Source organism: Patagioenas fasciata, chromosome 1 (genome assembly GCF_037038585.1).
Source record: "Patagioenas fasciata isolate bPatFas1 chromosome 1, bPatFas1.hap1, whole genome shotgun sequence".
Lineage (NCBI taxonomy): Eukaryota > Metazoa > Chordata > Aves > Columbiformes > Columbidae > Patagioenas > Patagioenas fasciata.
In genome coordinates, this window is record NC_092520.1 from 213,101,644 (window position 1) to 213,127,221 (window position 25,578).

At 43.9% G+C, this 25,578-nt stretch overlaps 1 protein-coding gene across 4 annotated transcripts in view; it reads left to right on the plus strand.

Annotated features, from left to right (window-relative positions):
- Positions 1-25,578, plus strand: part of EXOC4 (exocyst complex component 4) — a 411,272-nt gene that overhangs the window by 53,737 nt on the left and 331,957 nt on the right. For all 4 annotated transcript variants that reach the window (XM_065856603.2, XM_071803542.1, XM_071803543.1 and 1 more), the window contains exons 6-7: positions 6,396-6,639; positions 13,854-14,031. In XM_065856603.2, the coding sequence (XP_065712675.1) occupies positions 6,396-6,639; positions 13,854-14,031 (422 nt within the window). The remainder of the gene's footprint in view (positions 1-6,395; positions 6,640-13,853; positions 14,032-25,578) is intronic.

The window sequence follows — 25,578 nt, forward strand, 5'->3', positions numbered from 1 at the left end:
CATGCTTGTGTGTATTTGTAAGATTTTGAACACGGCTTACAGAGTTGCCTGGTACATTTTTCTCAGAATGAAATTATTTTGGCAGACTAACATCCTTAAACTATTGATGTAACTGTGTGAAGAGCAGGTTTAGAAAGAGGAGATGTGCCTTGAGGCTTCGAGGTTATTGATCTGAGACTCATCTTCTGGGGTTTGTAGTAAGAGCAGAAAATGACCAGAATGTTTAAAGGGCCCATTTTTAATTAATTGTCCATTTGTTGCTCATTGGCTCCATGCATGGGTCAGAACAAGGGTTTGACACCAGGTGACATTTCTTCAAGTCTTAGCTTATGCCTTTGGGGCACTATGATCTTTTTCTCTAGAAGGATTGAAGGCAGAAAGGAACTAAGTAGAAAGGACATAAGTCATGGAAAATAGTACATTAAATTTTAGTAGTTGTCCATAAAAGCACACAGCTAATGAGATCTTCTGTGATGAGTAGCAGCAAGTTTTGACCATTCATTGGAATGAAAAACAAGACCCAAGAGTCTTTTCTTTCACTGCTTTGCTTAAATGAGTTATCAACACTCTTAAAATGCCTTTTGCATTGGTTTCTTTCTTGTGAGATGGCAAAACTGTACAAATGAGGCTATCATCAATTGGAGGAGACGTTTTTATAGGGCACCATCAAACCAGGGAGCAGTCAGAGTTTTTATCTTTGTAACTACGGAGGTGATGAATCAATGAAGCACCCGATTCAACTTTCTAGTGATTTACACTGAGGGTAGATTTTTCACTGCTTAAACACGGAGTTCAGTGTTTTTGGGTGCAGCGCTTCAGTGACAAAACATTTTTGAAAATGGTTGAATATTTCAGTGGAGAGTGTGGCAAAATGACTCCTTTTGGGTGACGATTTGGGAGGCTTTTGAGCAACCATGTTGAAGTGTTCTACTCCATAAGTGGTTTTCAGTGATGATCAGAAGAAGAAAATCATTGGGGGTAGTCAGCATGGCTTCACCAAGAGCAAGTGTGCTTGACCAACTGCATCACTTCGTAGGATGGAATGACTGGGCTGGTAGATGAGGGGAGAGCAGTGAATATTACACAGAATCACAGGATGGTTGGGGTTGAAGGGACCTCTGGAGATCATCCAGTCCAACCCACCTGCTAACGCAGGGTCACCAGAGCAGATCACACAGGAAGGTGTCCAGGTGGGTTTGAATGTCTCAGAGAAGGAGACTCCACAACCTCTCTGGGCAGCCTGGGCCAGGCTCTGGCACCTCAAAGGAAAGAAGTTTCTCCTCATGTTCAGATGGACCCTCCTGTGCTTCAGTCTGTGCCCGTTGCCCCTCATCCTGTCACTGGGCACCACTGAACAGAGTCTGGTCCATCCTCTGACACCCACTCTGGAGATATTTATAACCATTGATGAGATCCCCTCTCAGCTTCTCTTCTCCAGCTCAACAGCCCCAGCTCTCTGTCTCTCCTCATCTGAAAGATGCTCCAGACCCCTCAGCATCTTTGTATCCCAGCACTGGACTCCCTCCAGTAATTCCTTGTCCTTCTTAAACTGGGGAGCCCGGAACTGGGCACTGAACTCCAGATGTGGCCTCACCAGGGCAGAACAGAGGGGGAGGAACAACCTCCCTGACCTGCTGGTCACACTTTTCCTAATGCACCCCAGGGACCATTGGCCTTTTTGACTACAAGGGCACATTGGTGACTCGTGGTCACCCTGTTGTTGACCAGAACTCCCAGGTCCTTATCTGCAGAGCTGCTTTCCAGCAGGTCCACCTGCTGCCTGCCTTTCAGTAAGGGCTTTGACACTGTCTTATGTAAGATCCTAATAGAGAAGTGGTTGATGTACAGGCTGGATGAGCATCCAGGTGGGTTGGAATGACTGGATGCTGAGGCTGGTGATCAGTAGCACAAGTCCAGTTGGTGGCTGATAACTGGTGGTGTACACCAGTTGACGCCTGGGGGTCCTGCTGGGTTCAGTCGTGTTTAGCATCCTAATTACTGATCTGGATGATGGGCCAGAGTGTACCTTCGGGAAGTTTCCTGATGAGACCAAACTGAGAGGAGTGGCTGATGCTCCAGAGGGTTGTGCTGCCGGTCAGAGAGTCCAGGGCAAGCTGGAGAAAAGGGGGAACAGGAACCTCATGAAGTTCAACCGGAGGATTTGCAAACCACTCTGTGGCATTTATTTCAGCTCTGACCCTACATTACTTAGAAGTTATAGGACAAGAGGAAACATCTTCAAGATGCACCGGAGGAGGTTTGGTTGGGTTTTAGGAGAAGGTTTTCACTGAAGGGGGTTCTCAAGCATTGCAGCAGGCTGCCCAGGGAAGTGGTGGAGTCACCATCCATGGAGGTATCAGAAGGATGTGTAGATGTGGTTCTTAGGGACTTGGTTTCATGGTGGACCTTGGTGGTGGTTGGTTAATGATTGGTCTTTTCCATCCTGAATGCTTCTATGGTTCCATGGAGCAGAACAGTCCCAAGCACTGAGACATGTGTGGGATCACCAAGCTGGGAAGCAGCTTGGTAGACAAGGACCTGGGGGTCCTGGTGGACACCAAGTTGAACATGAGCAGCCAACACCATACCTTGCTGCAAAGAGGGCTGAAGGTATCTAGAGCTGCATTAGTTGAAGTCTTGCTAGCAGGTCAGAGATCCTTCCTGTTTACTCGGCATTGACGAGAGAAATATGGACACACTGGAGATAGTCCAGCAAAGGGCCATGAAGTTGGTGCAAGGACTGGAGCACCTCACCTGATAAAAGGCTGAGAGAGATGGGACTGCTCAGCCTGCAGAAAGTGCAAGGAGGATCTTATTCAAGTGTATAAATGCCTGAAGGGATGGTGCAAAGAGGATGGAACCAGGGTCTGCTCAGTGACTGGACCAGAGGCCGTGGGCACAAACCAACACACAGGAGGTTCCCTCTGAACGTCAGGAAACACTTGGGGTTTCTCACTGTGAAGGTGACAGCACTGGCATAGGTTGAACAGGGAGGTTGTGGCATCTCCATCTTAGGACATTGTCCCGGGCAACCAGCTTGGGCAGGGAGGTTGGACCAGGTGACCTCCAGAGGTTCCTGTCAGCTCAACCATTCTGTGTGATTCTGTGATTTGGTGTCATCTTTGAATGGACTTCAACCATCAAAACCGCTTGAAATCACAAATGATACTGAAATGTAGGTTTCATAAGAGGTCAGTCCAGCTAAAACCATTTCAAGTGACGTATCTGATCTGGAAAAGCCTTGAATGGGCTTCATGCAATCTTGTATTTCCAGTACTTTGAATGGCTCAATGTACAAGAGTTGGTAACAGAGATGGGACAATAAAGCAGGATGTTGAACCTGTTTTATTTTAGCATGAAGCTGCAAATTGAAGTTTTAAGGCTTCATTATGTTGGAGAAGAGCAACTGTAATAATTTCTATTTTAAGCTGTTTATTTGCTGACATAGTGTTTCACTTGTTATACTCTCAAGGAGAAGAGGTTTGTCAAACCAAATCTAAATAGCAGACCCACAGTTTAGAACCTTTGATAAAAATAATCATTGCAGACATCCATAAGAAGTTAATTTTTCATGGTTTTTTTTACATCTCTGTGATGATCTTACCCCTTTAAAGGGGCATATATTTTACAGAAGCATTTTGGGTAGAAACAGTTGAATGTGAAAAGCCAGGAATAAGCTCTGACTCTCTTGTGCTTTTGTCTTGATACAAATGAATAACAAAGCCATCCTTGTTCTTGGTTTAAGAGTAAACACAGATGGAGACTTCAGTTCTGAGCGCTGATCTGTAGGAACATCTTCCTTCACCCCTGGAGCTCCTGCCCACAGAAGAGAGTGTGTAGGGCTGCAATTTTATAGGTGAACTTCTTCACAAACGCCTTTGATGCCTTTTTTGAAGAGCTGGGGGACAGGAGGGGCTGATTCCTGGTCAAACAACCCCTTGGTGCCATTAAATGGCAGAAGAGGATGTTTGAAGCGGGCAAGACGCAGGGAATGAACATCTGCAGTTGTCTGGGGTTGGAATCGTGTCAGATCTTACAGATAAATGGGCTCCCAAAGCTTCCCAGGGTACCTGTTTAATAGGCAGAATGTGTGAGAAACACGGTCCCTACTGTTATATCAAAAGACCAGATCTAACAAAACTTGCAGACCAGTGCGCTGCTGCCAGATATTGAACTATTCCCTTTGCTGTTGTTTGTAAGGGATGTAAATCAGTGCCATGACTATTTGCAGGTGTTCAGAATTGGTTTGCTCTTTTGAAAATGCAAGAGGGTTCATCTTTGTCTGCTGGCATTGTTCTTGGCGAGATTGCTGCCTTTAGTCGCCTTAAATGCTGCCCCTGCGTTTGGATGCTATGGTATTTCCTCCCTCTTTGTGTGATATTAAGAACAATTTAGAGCCAGATTTCAAAGGGGCCGCAGGGTGATGATGGGGACCTGTTCTATGAAAGGTTAAGGCTGGTGGAACCTTTGCGTTCAACTCAACACAAGATACTTGGAATTTGTTTAAATAATAAGTCCAAACTTTTCTTCTCTAGCATTTCCCAGGTTATCTGTTCCACTTCTCTTGTTCCAAAGAGCTCATTTTCCATGTTTGTACCTGGCAGGTGTGGTTTTTTTGAGAATAACAAGTAGCATTGAAATGGGCAGACTGTGCACAAATGTGGGTTGGAAGGTGTGTGATGGATGAAAGCTTTGGGCAGGAATATGTTGTGAACTTGGAGTTATTATTGCTTATGTTGTCTTTGTATCTCCTACGTTATCCTTGCTATTTTTTAATGAATGCGTTTCTGGGCGCTTGCCCCACAACTTGCCCAAATTATAAGTTTAAATAGACTCTCTTTGAGCAAAGCGTGTGTGAAAGAGAAGAAAAAAGCATTAATTGATCTCTCTGATGTTGATAACCAGAAACATGATGTCATTCTTCATCGTGGTGTGTGATTACATCACAGGATCCTGTCTCACCTGCCTCTTACCCGGCTGTGTTGCTGGTGCTTTAGGTTGAGATGCAGAAGCCTATGAATGGTGAGTTTGGTTTGAGCGAGAGGTGTTTGGGATCCCACTGATGGAAAGAATCAACCTCTGCTCTGGATATTGGTGTAAACTGATACTGAAATCCATGTTATCTGCTCATCGTGATGCTGTTTATAATGTGGCATCGTACGGGCTCTTCTGAGGTATCGTTTTCTTGATCTTGTGCTGATGCTGCTGTGTCGACGGTCATAGCCTTAGACAGTTACAGGGCTCCGTGCTGCTTGTCACATGCCACTTTTCGTTTCTGCCATGTCACTTAAATCCTTCTGGTGGATATTTTGACACGTGTTCAGCTTCTTGGATAAAGCTTTAAGTAACAAGAATCTGTTGAGCGGTGGAAACCACAGGATTCATCTGTCAGCCAACAGCCCCTATCAGAGTTCAGTACCAGGAGGGTGAAACAGCCGTTTGGTTTGGATTTCTAGGTGAGGATCTGTGGATGGCACAAGTTGAGCCCATCCTGTAGTGCCATTTGTCCATGTTATGCTGCTCTGGCTGTTAAAAATCCATGGGACTCCAGACTTTCCAAGATACTTTCGCTGCCTTTACCTTCAAGATGCTTGACATAAGTGTTTGAATATATTTATTACATGTCTCACCCAGTCTTTAACAGACACATCCTTTTGTTTCTAACTGGGTGTTATCTGTAAATGAAGAAATGTTGATTAATGAACATACTTAAAACAAGCATAGTAGCTTTTCTTTTTTCCCTCCTTGTCGCTTAGCAACAGATTTTCTCCCTGTGCAATCCGTGGTGCTTCAGGAGGATTCTGCCCACAACATCCTCTTCGATTCTTCTTACCTTTCCCTTCTATAAGCTTTACAAAAAGATTTGAGTAACTTCATCACCCCCTTGACAGACGTAATAAAGCACAAGAGGATAACATCGAACGATTGTTCACTTTGGCAGTGTAAACTTTGCCGAATTAATCAGAAATCTACTAAGGCTGATAATGTTTATCAAGAAAATTCCTCTCTTGTGAAGAATATAGTGGGGAAAATAACCAACTGGGTTAGAAATTGAAGGCATTAACTCATTGAAGCACATTCAGGGAATTGGTAGTGATATAATACCTTCTCATTTATGGGTGTTTAATTGCACTAGGGTTGCTTTCCGAGCTGAAATTTAACTTACCCAATGATGCCTGTTTCTGAATCAATCAAATATATAGGCTGTGGTGTTTATATATAGGAAACCTCTTAACCAAACCAAACTGCTTCCCCTCAAAATTGGGGTGTTCCTGCTTTATTCCTTGGTTGCTCGAAGTGATAGGAGTTCTGTTTCTCTACTTCTTCTCTATGATGTGAAGTCTTGTATTTAATAGTTCAGGTCTTTGGTTATCCTTTTTTTGAATATATTCCAGTGCGAGACACAAGCCTTCTGGAAATCAAAGAAGATACGGACCTGGATCCGGAGGAGAACAGCACCGTCTTCATGGGCGTGCTCATCAAAGGGCTGGCCAAGCTGAAGAAGATCCCCGAAACTGTGAAAGCCATCCAGGATCGCCTGGAACAAGAGCTCAAGCAGATTGTGAAGAGATCCACAACCCAGGTGGCTGACAATGGGTACCAGCGAGGGGAGAACCTGTCCCAGGAAAATCAGCCTCGGTAAGGATATCTCAGCTGCTGAAAATACATCTCAGCAGAAAGGAACCCTGAGAAGGGTGTTGTATCTGTTAATTTTGATTTGAAGGAAGGAAGGGTTTGAAGGGGGTCCTGGTGGACAGCAGGGTGACCATGAGCCAGCACTGGGCCCTTGTGGCCAGGAAGCCAATGGTACCTGGGGTGGGTTAGAAGGGGGTGGTCAGTAGGTCAGAGAGGTTCTCCTGCCCCTCTGCTCTGCCCTGGGGAGACCACACCTGGAATATTGTGTCCAGTTGTGGCCCCTCAGTTCCAGAAGGACAGGGAACTGCTGGAGAGAGTCCAGCGCAGGGCAACAAAGATGCTGAAGGGAGTGGAGCATCTGCCGTGTGAGGAAAGGCTGAGGGAGCTGGGGCTCTGGAGCTGGAGAAGAGGAGACTGAGGAGTGACCTCATTCATGTTTACAGATACGTAAAGGGTGAGTGTCAGGAGGATGGAGCCAGGCTCTTCTTGGTGACAACCAATGGTAGGACAAGGGGCAAAGGGTACAAAGTGGAACGCAAGAGGTTCCACTTAAATGTGAGAAGGAACTTCTTCCTGGTGAGGGTGTCAGAGCCTGGCCCAGGCTGCCCAGGGAGGTTGTGGAGTCTCCTTCTCTGCAGACATTCAAACCCGCCTGGACCCCTTCCTGTGGAACCTCAGCTGGGTGTTCCTGCTCCATGGGGGGATTGCACTGGATGAGCTTTGCAGGGCACTTCCAACCCCTGGGATTCTGTGATTCTGTAAAAACGATTATTTTGTAGTTAGGTTTTCAGAAATGCTTGGATCTCACCGAAAGGCTGATGTGTTCTGAGCACCTGAAAGACTTGGAAATGTCAGAGCGTATTGAGAAAGGGGAGACATGGTTGCTTCTCAGCTAAGGATGTGCAAAAGGAAGATGCTTCCTCCCGTGCTGAGCCCTGGAAGAGAAGTTTTTGGTATAACAGCTGTTTAAAATGCGAAGTACAGTAAAATCGAGCATTATTTAACTAGTGAGAGGTGCATTAAGTACTTGATTTATTTTTTTGTAGCCTAACTTTTCATTCTAAGCAGCTTTACAGCAGATTGAATTGTAATGCTGTCTCAGATTGGTATGTGTGGTGTAAAGAACACGTGGTGCCAAAACAAATACAAGTTTGTGTTGCGCTGGTGCCGCTGCCAAGGAGAAGTTTAAGCTCCTACATAATTTGACTTGAAAAGATTCAACTCAGTTATTTATTTCCAGTGTAGCAGAGTCCAATTAAGCTGATGCAGGTGCAAAGCTTTGAAATCAAATACGGGACTAATTATATCAGGAAATATATGGCCCAATTGCTGATTGGTTCACAGCCTCGTTTACGTGAATAGGAAGGTATGGAAGCCAATGAAGTGTTGCTGCTCTTCAGGACTCACTAGAACTGTTCTTTGGAAAATAGGACTCCACAAGTGTTTGCTATCGCTTGTAGCTGGAATATTAATTTGTGATAGTGCACATTTTAATGATTGCCGTCCAAAGGGGAATTAATGGTGGCAAAGCAAAATGAAAAGGAATTTTGTGTTCATTATATGTAATATTTATAGTGGAGAATCACTCCAAAGGACAACCTTAGCTTGATAAAGTCGTCTTACTTAATTCATATCATTATCATTGCTGTGGAAAGAATTCATAGAGTTACAGTACTGATCACAGGATCGACTGGGTTGGTAAAGACCTCAGAGATCGTCAAGTCCAGCCCTTGGTCCATGTAGTAGACTTGGTGAGAGCTTTTTGGGTGGGTCAGGAGCCAGAATTTTAGTTTCTGAGGCCAAGCGGGAGCAGAGCCTGTGCCTGATACTCGTTCATCAATCAGTCTCGAGAGGTTGAATGACCACTCGTTGTCCAGAGAAATAGATAGATGGCATCAGATCATATTTTAATGAGATTAACCTGCCCAGAGGGTTGGGTAAAGTACAGCAAAGTTTAATGCGTTTTGGCATGTGTTTAATAGGAGGTTTCGAGCCTTTAAGATGCTTGTGTTGTGGAGCTGTGAAGTGTCTTGAATTCCTGTTAAATAAGGAACTGATTCCAAAGCTGAATAGCATGTGAAGTTTACAGCAAGCAGGTGAACTTGTTTATATTGAAAAGAATAAATTGTAGTATGGAACAGTATACTGCCCCTTAAATTAACTACGATTTAAAATCAAAACTAAGTGACTTTCTGCTGTCAAAAAACCAATTTATCTGAACATTGTCCTGTTTGAAAAGAACTCTGTAATACCCCGAATTGGAGCATAGTGCAGCACCTTAAACTGCTTATTATTCATTGGGCTGTTGTCAGTGATGCTTATTTGACCTCGGGAATCAATGAGGAAAATGTTTTTCAGTTCACCTTAATACAACTTGCACATGGGTGCCCCTTAGTCTGTCACCGAGCTCATGTATTCAGCTCTTTTACTTTAAACAATATCCATAGAAATTCTCACTTCTGACAAATACAGTGATTAATAAGGTGACTGACAGACTTGCTGGGGATGTAGATTTGTGCCTGGTTTGGTGTCCACAGAACCCTTATACACATTACTCCATTGCTGTGTGGTGGCTCCCAAAGGTTGGCTCTCATTTTTTCCATATGAAACGGGTGAAGTTTTCCTCTGCTCAGAGACGAGGTTGATAATAATCTGCTTGTGGAGGCCCTTGTCTCATTCCTTTTGGGACCCTATAGAAAAATGATGTTGAGCCCTCTCATTGCATGAGAGAGAAATAATTTCTCGTACCTGTCCAGAAAGGTTGCAGATGCGATAACAACCACTAAATTTAAAGAGATCAGACAATGATCTTGCACTTTTTCCTATTTCTTTTTAATTTGACTGCCTTTTGCCTCCTTACCTAGTAAGCTTGGCCATAGCGATTTGTGCCACCACGTTTCACACTTATCCACAAAACCATTGTCATTTGCCCCCCAAATTTTTGCGATCAATAATTCCTTTTTGTTGTAACTCTGAAACAAGTAGCTCCCAGAGAGTAACAATGTCTTTTGTGCCTCCTTAGGGCCTTTCTTCATACAACCAACAAGCAGTGGCCTGTTGGATGAGTTTTTAGAGCTTCATGAAGTCCGTTTTCTTACATGGACGTCCTGTAGTCCCTCCAGACTTCTTGTTAAGCCTCATCCATGCTGTGCAAGGTGTTTTTTTGCGGACTTATTAATTAGAATGTGCACAAAAGTTAACAGTGATTACTACGTTGATAATGTGGCCCATTTCGTCATGGGGTGGATTGTCCTTTGATTTGAGTTGGTGTGCAACTGGAGGGGATCAATAACTGAAGATGACACTCACCTGGCTGAGGACACCCATGTTCAGCTGGAGAACAGGAGCTGAGGGGAGACCTTCTGATCTCTGAACTCCCTGAAAGGAGCTTGGAGCCAGGGGGGGTCGGGCTCTGCTCCCCAGGAACAAGCGCCAGGAGCAGAGGAAACGGCCTCAAGTTGCGCCAGGGGAGGTTGAGGTTGGATCTGGGGAACAATTTCTTCCCCAAAGGGCTGTGGGGCACTGGAACAGGCTGCCCAGGGCAGTGCTGGAGTCACCATCCCTGGAGGGGTTGAACAGATGTGTAGATGGGGTTCTGAAGGATGTAGTTTAGTGCCAGTGTTGGGTTAATGGTTGGACTTGATCGTCTTGAGGGTCTTTTCCAACCAAAATGATTCTGTGATTCTGTATAATGACAGAAGGATGTTTTTCACCAGTGGGGTCACAAAGACAAGACTTGCATGGCTCTGTAATACAACTGGCATTTAGGTTTCTTAAAATGCGCCATATGGGATCGTTTTGGTTGGAAGAGACCCTCAGGATCACGTCCAAACGCTAACCTGATGCTGGCACTACCCCATGTCCCCAAGAACCTCATCTCTGTGTCTGTTCAACTCTCCAGGGATGGTTACTATAATAATAATAATAATTGTTAAAACTATGCTGGAATCTCGCCTAGTTGCAGCTCACCTTGGCTTTAGTTTAAGTGGCCTTTTCTTAAAGTCTAGGTAAGTTTTCTAAAATTTTTAGATGTGTGTTTGGAGAAAATTAATGTAAAAGGGCTTAAAGGTAGGAATTGCCATTCTTATCCTTGCAAGTGGCTCATTAGAGCATGGTTGGTACCTGCATGTTTAGAAATAGGGTGTTTCAAAAAGCTGGAGCCAGTTTCCAAGCACCAGTGGCTTCAAATTGTGTCCATGGTTTTGAAACACCATATGTATCTTGGGTTGTGGAGGACAGGGTTTGTAGAAAAGGCTGTGTTGTATTAGTTTGGAGAGCTGCTATATCTTAATGAACCCGTGGGTCTCTTCTGAATTATAGAACGTTGTTGAGTTTACAAGCAAAATAATCTGGGTATATATGGAAGATTGATGGGACAAGGTTTTGGTAGGGATACATTACCAGAGCTTTAATTGTAGTTAAAAATTCACCCAAGGAGAGATGTATTGACAATTTTACTACTAAATCCCATCAGTTGGATTCAATGCGCTTTTCCCTACGTGTTCATAATACACTTCTGGCTTTTTATCTCATCTCGAGGCTTTAAAATAAACACAGAAATTACATAGACACCAACACCCTGACCGGGCAAAGGACGTGATTGCTGCTAAAATGCGTGAATTGTCATTAGCGACCTGGCTCGGGTGTCAGCGGTCGCTCCGCATCAATTCATTGTGTTATTGCCCAGACGGTGGGAGTTGCTTTGGGGTGTGCATTGCTGTCTCTCAACATATTTGCTGTATTTCTGGGTGAAGGGGTGATGAGATTGTTCTGACAAATTGCCCAGGCCGCTCTCCTCTTGTTCCCTGGATGTGTTGTGTTGAGGTCACTTGGTGCTGCAAGCCCATATACATAAAATCTGGGCCATATGATTTGATGCTGGTTTGTCTTGTTTGTCTGACACTGTGTCTGTGTCTCTCTTGGGTCACCTTGTTTCAAAAATGACTTGATAGGTTTAGAAGATGAGAAAATTAGAGGTGCGGGCGAACTTGAAAACAGGGAGATGTGGAAATACAATGTTGTTGAGAATGGAAAATGTACTGGGGTGATAGTTAGAACCCTTGCAGACTGTGGGTGGGAGAGATTAATGTCTATCAGTCTATAAGATGAGAATAGGAAGATGTTGGAATTTAAATCCAAATAATTAATATAATCATAAAATAGTTTGGGTTGAAAGGGCCTTCAAAGCTCATCCAGTCCAACTCCTCTGCAATGCTCAGGGCTGTCTTCAAATAGAGCATGTTGAATTCTTTTCAGTGTAATATTATTGTAGTGATGGCTTCATAAACAATTTGATAATGAGAGGTCAGGCTCATGTGGGGACATTAAAAATGAACCTGTCCAACTATCCCACTAGTGCAGTCCTGCCAAACTCTGTGTTCCTGGGGCAGCAGGGAGGTGTATGGATGACTACATATTCATTCTTAAAGGGATGTTATTACAACTTGCACTGATGAGTTTTTCTACATGGTCTGTAATTAATGTGATCCTGTAACGTGATCCTTAGCATTTCAACCCAGGCTGCCTGTCAATTCGTCAAACACGAAAACCCCATTTCCTCATTTTTTTAGTTGTGTTTCCTCCTATTTCTGTCTGGCTGACCAGCCACTTGTCCCTACTGCCTCTCAGTCACTTGCTATGAGAAGTTATGTATATGCATATATACATAAAAATATTGCTGTGTAGAGAGATATATGTATATAGCTAGATATATATGTTGCTGTTGAAGCAATATTTGCCTCTCCCATGTCCTAGAGTGGGTTGGGGGAGAAATTAGCAGCCTCATATGCATATGGTCCCATCTCCTGCACTGGTGACACTGGTGATGGGATGGCAGGATGAAGATGGTTGAGTCTCCCCACAGGAGCAGCTTCTCAGTTTTGAATGGGCAGGGTAGTTATTAAGCTTTATATAAGTAAAGCCCATATGGAGAAGAATGGCTTTTCTTCTACACTGGCCTTTCCTATATTGAAGAGGTAATGCTACTAATATTGATAATACCTGTTTTTTTCTGGTGCTCTTTACCATCATGCTCTTTATAGCTCTGTTTATCTTATAGTACCAACACCACTTTCCTTTAGGTATTGGTTTCTATTCTTAAATACAAAGAAAAATGACATGTACAGCAGTTTCTATTGGATTGCTGTGAACTGTTCATAGCTTTATTTTTAATGACATACATGTGGCCGCTTGAACTGTTGTGCTGCGCCTCACTGTGCCCTCCCAGACCCATCTAATGCTTCTTTCTGGTGAACCAAGGTGCTTTTCTGCTTCACTTTGGAGCTGTGCAGTTGGCATCCTTAGTAGGTGAATGACCCATGTGGGATCCCCAAGCAATTGCTGTGTGATGCTCACTGCTGAGCTGCTGCAGTGGGATGTGATGGAGACGTTCAGAGCTAGAAATATATGGACATATGGATTTGGGAAGTGTGATCTTCACATTTAGTTGTGCACATGTGCACTTGAGTTGCTCATTAAATGACGGTGAACTTGACCAGAGTTTCTCTTTTTCCCAGATAATAAAAAAAACTGGTGAGTCATGGCTGCATCACAAAATATTTAGGCCTATGCAAAACTATGTTAATTATAATAATTGGGCAGTGAGGAAGCCAGAGGATCAGGTAGAGTGGAATACACATAGATGAGGTTGTAGCTGTTGTGCCTTCCATGTAGTGATACAATCTTTATAACTGAAACAGTTGAGGCTTGATGTTTTAGGTTTCTGATGTTTTGTGTTGTTTAGAACCTTACATATTAATATTTTCATAATTCAAAGTATCTTGTTTTCTATTTGTATGGGTAAGTAATTTTTTAATTGAATTAATATCTTAGTGTTGAAGAAAAGGAAAATTGTGTTTCTCCCTTTCTGTCTGGGAGCCTAAAATGTTCTATAATATCATTGTACTGAAGTACAGTTACTGTTGTTCCTAATGCGTTGGTCTCTCCTATACCCCCAAGTAGAAAACATCAAAGATGAGCAACTCAGGTATGGAGGAGGGAGTGTAAAAGATCCTTAGAAGTTCTGAAGTACCAAACCTGAGCTGCCAACAGCTCGAGTTGCTCACCAGGGAGGGTTAGAATCTTGGTGACCCCCCTGCTTATGTGCAGCATTTGTCACAAGATAGGGGATGAAGTCACAATGTCCTGACTCGTGCTGCGTGACTGTGTGTCCGTGGTTCCTCCTGGGAGCTGAGCGGAGCTGTCGTGGTGGTTTACAGGTTACTGCTGGAGCTGCTGGAACTTCTCTTTGACAAATTCAACGCCGTGGCCGCTGCGCACTCCGTGGTCCTGGGACACCTGCAGCAAACGGTGGCCTCGCCCTGCAGCCAGTATGACGGTGACATCAAGCTCTATGACATGGTTGATGTGTGGGTGAAGATCCAAGATGTCTTGCAGGTAAGAATCCTTCAGGTGGGCCCATTTTCAACTTGAAACGGCTTTTATAACCAGGATACCAGGGAATACCTCTCATCGCGCTCAAGAGATAGCAGTGCTGGAATTTGTCTTGATTTTGGTAAGTGGCCAGATTTATAACAGACTGTTAAACTCCAGTGAGCTTGAATATCAGGAAAAAAAAACTAACTCTGGATTCATCTTCATGGTGTATGGAAAGTTTGATTCCTTTTGCCTACCAAGTGATTTATCAGCAGCTTTCAAACAGTGACATTTTGTTCTGTGTTACCATGTCATGCCTGTCTTATAAAGTGTCACAGCTCTAATTGCTTGTCTTCTGCTGTCACTATGGCCTGGTTAGAGTCAGCTGAGACACTTGCTGCCAGCGTGTTTTCAGGCAATTCTCATTTGGTCCTTATTCTGAGCTGTGGCGTGCTAAAACTGCACTTTGCTGAAGCTTTATTCTGGTGCCGTGCCTATCACCTTGGTGTCTGAGACAAGCAGCAGAGCTATAATCTGTCACAGGTCGTCTCTTGTTCTGGCTGTGAGGCTAACACATGCATGTTTGAGCTTTTTATGTATTTCTTTTTAGAATTACCTTTATATATAGTACACAGACCTACAGGTCACTCAGTATTTGATACAGGAGGTTGAAGAAATGAGCCTGGTGTTATTTACAGGAGGTGGCAAGATGTATGAGGGTCATTCCACCTCTGGCGTGTTCTTAAAAATGCTCTTTGCCTCTTCCACCAACACACTCGTGCGCTGTAGGGCACGGATCTATTTACCTGTTGCTTTAGACGCTCATTTGACTTTGTAGTGATGCACAGAGGTATTTTTGCTCACACAAATACAGCCAACTGTGTGTGGGGTGTGAATTTAGATACCTCTTACACAGGGTACATGCAAGGTATGTGGTTTTCCTCATGTCTGCCGTCTCCTTACCCACTCATTTGTCTTCATAGTAAATTAGTATTTTAATTTCCATGATATAAAGTTACATCTTCCATCAATATTCTTGCAAAACTCAGTTCAGAATGTCCAGCCAGAGAGAGGCTTTGTGAACTGTCGAGGGTTTTGATTGCGGGGTGACAGTAAAACCCTGGCTGATGTGGTGTTAATCTCCTCTCCCCCCTCTTCCCACTTTGACCTCCCCCTTCTCACTCAGCACAGGTGATCGGGAGGGAAAGAAGGGCAGAGAGAAGAGAGTTGGAAACATTGAACATGTTTTACTAATGGTACTAATAAGAATAGAGAAAATAATACAAAATATACAAAAGAATCTTGAAAGTCTCAGCAACTGCAGAGCCGGCACCTGAAGTCCTGGACTGGACTGTGCAGCCAACCGGAGCTGGATTCAGTCTCTCACTAGGCCTCAGTTTGCAGGGATGACTTGCAAGGTCCTCTCCTAATGTCAGCCATAGGGAAAAGGGACGAAAAAGGACAAAATCCTCATGGTCTCCCACTTTTAAATGAAGTATTCATGTGAATGGGATGTTATACACAGTTGGTCAGTTTCTTGGTCACTTGTTTCTCGTTGCCACTCTTGGGAAGATGTGAGTCTGTCCTTAGCAATGGGGTGTGAAGTCATTGCTGTGTTGACCAAAATGTGTATCTGGTTCTCCATGAAAATGCAGCTGATATGAAACTTAGCTGACAGGCAAATTCACTAAAAGAGAAACTTGTTTTTTAACAAAACCAGGACAGTAAACAGAAGTGTGTCATGGAACTGAAACTTTCTGACCCTGTTTAAAGGGAGGAATTAAACTGAAGGACACGATGAATGGGCTCGGCATGGGGCACCTCCGGCCACCTTTTCATCATCCGTAAGGTCTAGAAAAACCTGAAAATCTTTGAGTTCTGCATATTTTGCTCCAGGAGGATGAAGCCTTGAGAATAAGAATCCTCCAAAATTTAATCTTCTGTGAAGGCTGGTAATTCCCCTTATCAGTGAGAGTTTGGGATGGTTTCATTCCTCATGAGCATTGAAATTGGAGGTGAGTTACACTGGCTGTTCCAAAACATCGCTAAAACTTGTATACGGAAGCATGTATAGGTGTGCGTGTATAGAGTGAATGTGCTTTTCATGTTGGGGAGAAAATATTTGACCAAGCTTTTTATAAAATGTGTAGTAAGTAATATATAACAACCTGCTTGTAGTGGTTTTGTTGTTCCAGGCCTGACAGCACGGGTGTCGGAGTGAGTCAGAAAAGCTCCCAAAAGAGCTTTTTCAGTGCATAAAAGCAACACTTTAAGATCCATAATCTCCTGCTCTTTTAGGGTAAGAGATGAACATTGACTGACATGGAAAGGAGGAAATCTTAAACGTTTTAGTTCAAAATCTTGTAGGTATTTTGTACATTAGTTACATTGGAGTGGATTATTTTTTTACCTTATAGTGCAAGATAACATTGGATCCCAAGACTAAATTATTGCTTTCCTGCTTTCCCAAATAAGGATGATTTTTTGCGAGGTGATCTTGTGTTTGCGGCGGGGGAAGCAGAGAACTCCGTTTTAAGCATTAATTTAAATGTGCCTGCTGTTGGGGGAGGATGAAAATTTGGAATTAAGTTCATGGTGGGATGCAGATCCCATTCCTGCAGGTTGTAATGAAAGAATGAAGTTTATTCTTTGTGCTTGAACAACATCACACGACTCCAGAACTCACCTTTTGCACGTGTACATTGTGCATCTCCACGTGTGGAATATATTGTAGCAAGGTTATCTCTTTATAGCTGTGTACAAAGGGAATAATGTGCATCATGGTGGGCTGGAAATTGTCCTTTGTAAATGTGAGAGGGTTGTTTTCAGCAGCTTATTTTTGTAGCTGGATTTCTGAATAACTGCGCCAAGCACCGTGGTGTAGCATTAAGTAGGTGGCACAATGTTATGTAGTGTTTAGATACTGAATATGCAGATATTATATTTTTGACCTTCTCTGAGAATGGAAGAACAATATTGAACTTGTCAGGAGGGAGACAGAATAATGACCTCTTGGAGTTGGGTACTAGAGTGCTAGTAAGGAAAACAATCAGTTTATCAAAATATTAGAGCAGCCTTGTGCGGAAAAACCCAGTTTGAAGTGATTTACTTGTATGGGAGCCGGCTTAGCCCGTAGCTGTGTTGCTGTATTGGTTTGAAACTTGTTTAAATTTTAACTTAGCATTTTGTACATGGAGCTAATTCAGCTCTTCAGTATAAGAGTGGGTGGAATATCCCTCTGAAGAGCATAATTACAGTGGGACCAAGTACTTGGCTGCGGAGAACTGAGCTGTTACAATGGTGATTAGTGATGTACCCACGTGAATACTCGTTTCAGGACAATGCAATGAAGGAATTCTGATTTATTGTTCATTTTCTGGCACAGTTCAATGTGTGCACCGCATCATCCTGTCCCAAATGATAAAGACTGTACTGTGTCCACGCTTGGCAAAAAGGCAGAAGGTTTTGTGTGCAGCATGGTCTTTGTGGTGTTTTACATTTTGGGTCTAGGCCAAATCTCCTTTGCCCAGAAATGGACTTTCCCGCCCTGTTCTGTTAGTGTCAGGGGACTGACAGCTGTCAAACATTGCTGTGATGGATCCTCCTCGCTGTTACCTCTAGCACTGGACTTACAACTCTTCTTTCACCTTTTTTTAGCACTGTATTTTGATACCACAAGAGAGAGGTGCACATCCCTGCTGAGCGATACCAGTGTTCATCCAGCTTCCTCAGAAACATTAATGGCCACCCTGTCAGCTGTTCTGTCTCAGTGCAGAACCCGCTGCTGGAGGAGACAAAAGACACCTTCATGTGTACACAGAATCTTGTTATCAGCTTAGGATGGTGATGTCAAGGGAGAGATCTTCTTTGTACCGGCACTGGTGTGGCCAGCAGGCCCAGGGCAGTGACCGTCCCTGTGTTGGGACCTGGGGAGGCCAAACCGCCAATCCTGGGGGCGGTTTTGGGTCCCTCAGATCAGGGCTCAGTGGCGGGAATCACCTCAGCACACAAAATGGTGGGACCAAGGCCACCAAAATCACCTGAGGGCTCAAGAAAAACCCTGAGGCGCTGGAGCGAATGGAGAGAAGGGAACGGAGCTGGTGAGAGGGGCTGGAGCACAAGTGTGATGGGAGCGGCTGAGGGAGCTGGGGGGTTCAGCTGGAGAACAGGAGCTGAGGGGAGACCTTCTGATCTCTGAACTGCCTGAAAGGAGCTTGGAGCTGGGGGGATTGAGCTCTGGTCCCCAGGAACAAGCGCCAGGAGCAGAGGAAACGGCCTCAAGTTGCACCAGGGGAGGTTGAGGTTGGATGCGGGGACCAATTTCTTCCCCAAAGGGCTGTGGGGCATTGGAACAGGCTGCCCAGGGCAGTGCTGGAGTCACCATCCCTGGAGGGTTGGACAGACCAGAGATGAGGTTCTCAGGGACATGGGGTAGAGGTGGACTTGGTAGTGTTGGGTTAACGGTTGAACTCTATCTTAAAGGTCTTTCCCAACCAAAATGATTTTACAAGTCTCCTATTTTGTAGCGGTAGGATTTATAGTTCACAGATATATGTTCTTTCACAGTCATCTGTATATTATTTCTACAGAAGGACGGGAAAATCCCGTAGATGCTGTGGAACATACATGGTATCTTTAGCAGCCTGTCTGGTGGTCTGTCTACTGAGAAGACACTGACAAGTATTTCTGTCCTTTTTTGGGGTCTTCTGTCTAATGCTTTCGGGTGTTTTCTGAAAATGGTGTGATTTAGTATCCTAAACACTGCTGAAACACCATAAGGGAACGGGAGCAAGAGAAATTGAAGCCTACTCTCTGCCCACACACTACTGTTCTGCTGCTGCAGAGCTGGAGATATCACAAACTGTTGATTGAGGGAGCTTTTTGCTTTGCATGTGATGCTCCTACATCCAGAAGCTGTGTGACATTGTTCCTTATAAAGCATAGAAAAATTTGTGTTGCAATGGACATTTAAGATTGATTTCCAACCTCTGCCATGAGCAGGGACATCTTCACCAGCTCAGGTTGCTCAGAGCCCCATCCAGCCTGGCTTGGGGTGTCTCCAGGGATGGGGAATAGCCCACGAGTGCTGGATTTGGGCGGGAGATGGAGTTCTGTACACAGTGAGGTCTGGTGGACACCAATGTGAGCGGTCTTGCTGAAAAGCTGGGCTTGAATTGCATTTGCTATGCTGTGTGTTCAATGGCTCGGCTGCTGTAAGCACAGCCACTCTGATTTTTCTTTTAAAGATAATTAGTGGCAAAAAGTATTGGTCCTCTTATGCCAGGGGTGTCAAACATTTTCACCAGGGGATACATCAGCTTCGCGGTTACCTTCAAAGGGCCCTATGTAATTTTAGGAGTGTATACATTTAACTTCTCCTACATTTATACGTTCCTAGAAGGTGAGTAGGGGAAAGACAGTGGCGTTGAGCGCTCTTAGTACTGAATTTACCCTGCTATGTCTTCATGGCAAAGGTGCAGAGGTTTCAGCCCCATGCAGATCCAAGCCAACTGTGCTCTGCTCCTGTTTCTTCTGCTCCCACAGCCCAGGGTTCTTCCCTCGCTCTGGCACCATTGCTCATTTTCCCGACAGCCATCTAATTTATTTGTCGGTTTGGCCAAGCGTTTTCTGCTTGCTCAGGTCCTTGAGCTGTGTCAATTTTGGCACAGCAGCGGGAGAGAGGGAACGCACCGCGAAGATAGAAGGCGCAGGGTTTATCCTGCCAAGTGCAGCTTTGATCGGCCAAATCCGCTGTCTGGAGCGGCACCTCAAGGTACCTGCTTGCATAGAAACAAAGTGATTTCTGCCTTCATTCCGGGTGACTCAGCACAGGTCTGGCAGCTGTGGAAAGCACTCAAATGTCTCCTAAGAGCAGGAGCTTAGGAATTGTGTCCAGGCATGAGCACCATGTCATGATGCTGAGTCTTCAGTTAAATAAGTGAGTCCTGGAATAAGTAACCAAATCTCTATTTGCTGAACCTTTGCATTTAAAGGATAAATGAACTATTTGTGACGCAGTTAATACTTATAAAGTAAAATGAGATTCTTGGTTGAGAGGTGTTAGTGTTAATATGCCATAAATACTCATTGAAATGTCAGAGCGACATAGGAATTGCTGCTGCATTTGAGAAGTTCGCTGGGTAATATTCCAACCTGAAGTAGTGTTATTGTTCAGAAAGTGTCTTTAATGGTTTTGCAGTTGTCCTCAAAATAATGTGCCTGACAGTCTTGCTGGTTCCTTTTAAAGGAACTTAAATGTGTGGAACTGATGCCCTTGGACTCCTGACTGGTTTCTCTCATTAACGCTCGTCTCTCATTTAGCCGAGAGGACGGTGCTCATGGAAGTGATTTGTCTGCAGCTTTTGAAAAAGGCAGTTTCAGGCAATCTTGGGTGCGTGAAGGATGGAGGGACAGCAGATATTTAAAAATGCGATTGAGATAATTAGAGTAGGTTGCTTAAAACTTTCTCCTGCCTCTTGTATTTCTTATTTTAAGTGAAATTGGAGGATGTGTTATTTCCAGCACAGTGGTACACATTTATTTTCTGCAAATACGTGCTACTAAGAGCATGAGAATTCCCGTGCGAGTTTCTAGTCCAGGAAGAGTGGCATATTTCTAAATCTGGGAAGGGATGAGATGATGGGTATTTCTTTACGTTTTAGCCTTCCCATTAAGATATGTCATGTCTGCCCTCCTTTGAGAAAATATTCTATAGGTTTGTTCCAAATTACTTAATAATTCAAGTCGTCTTACGTTTTGGAACAGAAAGTAACTGGTACCTTTCTTAAGCTCTTAAGAAGATGCGCTTGGAACTGAGGATGGTGGAAATTTCCTTGATAAAGGTGAACAAGTGCGTCAGCAAACGCAAAGAGATTTCCCAGTTTTGGGGTGCATGATGCAAGTAGAAAGTCAATGAACAATAGCAGTATCATACCATCCTTTAAAAATAAAAGAATATGAAGTAGCAATGCACAAAATTGATCTGTTTTCTTCTTTAACACGATTGTGGCTGAAATGTGTTTAGAATTAACTGGATAGTTTTGGTAGCAGGTTCCTGGTGACACAGCACAAGTTGGTGAAAATACGACTGCGTTATCAGCTTCTGTTTCAAGACTCTTAGCCCGGAGCTGCTGATCCAGCGCATTTGATAAACAGTAACGTTTCCTCTCAAGTTCGAAGAGGTAAAGCCCTGCATGAAAATGAATTATTTGAACAGCTTACAGTCACTTGCTAAGTTTTAAATGCTCTTTGGAGTTGATGCCTAAATATTTAAGCAGCTAAATCCACATGAGTTAAAAGCATAAACTGGCTTGTGAAGGAGGAAGAAGATGCACAAATTCCTGCGAAGAGCCCCATTGGTAAATGATTTCAAAAAGCTGTTTGGTTGTGAAAGCGGAATTCAGCTCTGGCAGGTGTTGAACTGAAAGTGTGCGGTGAGGAAAAGGCTGGGAATACAGGATGGGGGAACAATGTGTTCCCTGCTTCGATATTTGGCAGTTGGTGTGAAACCCTGTGCCTCTTGAATCCTGGACCATTGTCAAATGCTCTGGAATTTACACAGCTTGATAGCACGGAGCGTTTTGCAGCCTTTGTTCTGGTGGTGTCGCTTGGAGGCCTTTATTTTGCAAGCTGGGACTTCGCTGAGGAGGGCCAAGAAGGTTGTGAAGTGGCTGTCACATCCCATGTCAAGTCTGTGTTTCGAATTGCAAGCAGGAATGTGGTATTTTAAGTAAGACACACAAAATTTCCAGCTTTTAAATTGCTGGTTTCCTTCTGTCCTGTCCCAACAGATGAGATGAGGGCTGAGTTAACTCTGAACGTGACACAGATCAGGTGTGAGTTAACTCTGGGTAATTCTGCATGGCAATGCAAGGTGAATACCAGACAGTCACTCCAGAGGTCTAATTATGAATTTACTAAAAGCACATGGTGGTATACAAATGACATCTATCAGTGACTTGGCAAAAGTATGTTATAGTACCACAAAACTTATCAGTACATTGACAGCAAAAGCCCTTCTGAAAACAGTGGATTGGCAACAATTAGTAACTGTAATGCAAAACCTAACAAGACTTGAGCAGCAGAACTTAGAATGATATTGCTTTATATGTTTAAGAAAGAGAGAGAGAAGAGGACAACTAAGATATCAGAAAGAGGGAGAGTAAGATATCACCACTCCACAGGTACATGGGTCCTGTGACGACCTCTGAAGATAGACACACCACCCACCTGTATCATAAGTGAGGTGGGTTTATAACCCAGTTCATTTACATGCAAGATAGGGTGGTTCATCTCCTCCCTCTGCTCACTCTTCATGCTCATTAGGAATACTCTTCTAAAAATGGGTCTGGGATCTTCAAACTAGGGGAAGGTTCATGGTATTGACCCAAAGTGAGTTGTCTTGCCCGTCAGGGGTAGCCGTTGCTTTGTGGTTTCTGCTGGTAGTTGGTTGTCTGAGAGATGGTTCATCTCTATCATTCCAATTAGGCCATGAGACCTTTCACAACAACACTGTTAATTGTTCTTAACTTCCAAGGTGTCTGCCTCCATGGCCATAGAACTTTATGGAAGATGAGGTGTCAACTGTCTCTTCCTCCCAAAGTAACAAAAACCAGATGTTTAAGGCATAACAAGGTCTTAGTTCTGCTAAGCATGGGGGGAGTGCTTCAAGGTTGGCACACCTTTGTCTTCGTCAAACTGCTAATTAATGGGATGGTGTAGAAGAAATGGAGACTTGGCTCTGGGTATATGCAGTATCTTCCATTTTAAGTGTTTCCCTAGATTCTTGAACAGCTTTGTTAGGTCTGATGTGCCTTTTGTTTTTATTTTGGTTACTATCCATGTCTACTAGACTGTCAACTAGAATTAGGAGAGACTACAAACAGTTCATCAACACTTCCAGACACGTTTTATAGGACTATAAAACCACGTCTCCCTTTGATTCACTGAGCTTATTCCCACACAGTCCCTGTGTGACCGGCTTTAAAGGCACGGAGCCGCACTCTTAGTAGAGTCATAAAAACACCGGGAGCAGGCCAAACGCTCATCATCACTGCGAGACGTCTCATCTGACAGCGCTGAGCCGGGATTCACACAGGGAAATTCCTGCTCGTGTTGGAGAGCGGCTGATATCCCAGGGAAATGTTTGGAAACTTTTGCTTAGAAGCCTTTCCTCTGCTGTGCTGGGTGCATTCACAAAACCATAAGGTAAAATCTTCTTGTCGTCAAGTTTCCCAGCTCTTGCTGTTAATTTCCTGATATGAAATCTCAGCTTTGTTTTGGGGGGGCCCTGCATGATATTTTTTCCAGTAATTTGTCATATAGGAAATGACCAAACTGCATGAACAAAAATCCTTTCTAGAATTTATTTTATTTTAGTTCTTCTTTGCTCCTAGATGCACGTAAACCCCTAGCAATGAACTCCTAGGACCGAGGCCACCTCTCAAGAAGCTCAGCCCTGCTCAGATGTTGCAAAGGTTTTATCTGGTACATTCAGAAAAGGCTTCATTCTGCAGGCCATGCTACTTGTCTGTTATTGCTCTTCATTCACACCCATGCATCCCTTTACACCTCTCTCCCATCTTTGTCCCTTATTTCCCTTTATTTGTCAACACCAAACTCTCAGCCTTGCTCCAGGGCCTGAACAAGAAGAGAAGGTGCCACATCTATGGAAGCTGTGGATGCCACATTCCTGCAAGCGTTCAAGGCCACATTGGATGGGGCTTTGAGCAACCTGCTGTAGTGGAAGGTGGAATTGATGTAGTCAGTACTGCCTTGTTTCAGGGTACATGATAATTTTAATTATCAATTTGCCCCATGCTTGGCCAGAGTTCTGTGTCCAGCTCTGGGTCCTCAGCACAGGACACACATGGACCTGCTGGAGAGGGGCCAGAGGAGCCACAGGAATGATCTGAGGCTGGAACAGCTCTGCTGGGAGGACAGGCTGAGAGAGTTGGGGTGTTCAGCTGGAGAAGAGAAGCTCCAGGGAGACCTTAGTGCAGCCTTTCAGTCCTTAAGAGGGGCCCATAAGAAAGACGGGACAGGCTTTTGAGCAGGGCCTGTTGTGATAGGACAAGGGGTGATGGTTTTAAACTAAAGGAGGGAGATTCAGGCTGGACATGAGGAAGAAATTGTTGTCCCTGAGGGTGGTGAGAGCCTGGCCCAGTTTGCCCAGAGAGGTGGTGGAGACATCCCAGGCCAGGCTGGACGGGGCTCTGAGCAACCTGAGCTGGTGAAGATGTCCCTGCTCATGGCAGGGGTGGAACTGGAGGAGCTTTGAAGGTCTCTTCAACCCAAACTATTCTGAGTCTGATTTCATGAAATGCAGAACATGAGAAGTGATCCTGATGATTCCTGATGTCGGTGACCTCACGTGTTTGGTAGGCCAAGGACTCCAGTGATTTCTCCAATTTAAGAGTCAAGTTTCAATATTGAAATAAGCATTCCTTTTGTTTAAAGATTTAGCTTGGAAGATTTTCTTTGCAATCTGGCCAGTAGGAACCATTAAAAAGTTGGGAGTCACCCCATTTTCCCAGAAGTGATGAAAATAATATTGATTGCACTTAATCTTTGTGGTCATTCTGTTTTCTACATGTAAAATCCTTATGTCTTTGAGGAACAACTTGAAAACATTTAGTTTTCATTAGATAGGAGTTAAACTCAGTTTTTTTCTTTCCCTCCTTTATCTGTGTTCCTCTTGTCTTGGTGTGAAGTTGAAGGAGATGGTTGGTCTCACATTGTTTTCGTATTGAGATCATCCAGCTCGAGCTTCCAGGCTTGACAAAACCGCTCTTCGCTTCCACACTACAACATGAATTTGCTGTATTTATGGTTGATCAGTCAATGATCATGCTTGGCAAGACTTGAAAGGCAAAGCTTCCATTTTCATGCATGAAATTATGGTGATGGAGCAGCCCATGAGGCTGCTGGTGGTCTGTGGGTAATCTCCTGTTTATTTTCTCCTTTCTCTACCTTGTTTTTCAAATTATGGGTGTTTGGCACAGTCCTTTATGTAACTTGAAATATTATTGAGCTGAAGACCCACTTGAAGAACACAAAGACCCATATCCATCAAGATATAGAATATAAGTGCAAAAATAACAGCAGTTTTTATTCTAGAATCAACACCTTGATTCTAAACAAACAATTGGAAAAGACAGTAACTGTGTCCATGCTGGAAACCATGGAAACCCGTTTTCACCTGAGAAAAGGGGGAGATGAGGGAATTAGTTAATTAAATGTGGCCTGTATACAGTCATTCTACTCTTAGTATGTAATTAAATGCCTTGTAAAGCTCCTTGGGGTCCCTATTTACTGGAGAAGTCCTGCGAAATGCGTGATTGTCGGGGTGCTCTTGGTGAAGCTGTGAGCTGGAAACTGCTTAAAATAATAATATCAAGTGTTGCATTGTTAATTCCTTCTTACTAAAGGCTGGAGTCCCTCTGCTTTGCATTTGCTTGAAAAAAACCCATCAAAGAGCAGCATGAGAAGAGAATGGCAGATCCATGTGTGCTTGGCTGAGCTACTGTGGGTTGGAGTGATGTGGTTCTGTTGCTTTTATTTTTAGGG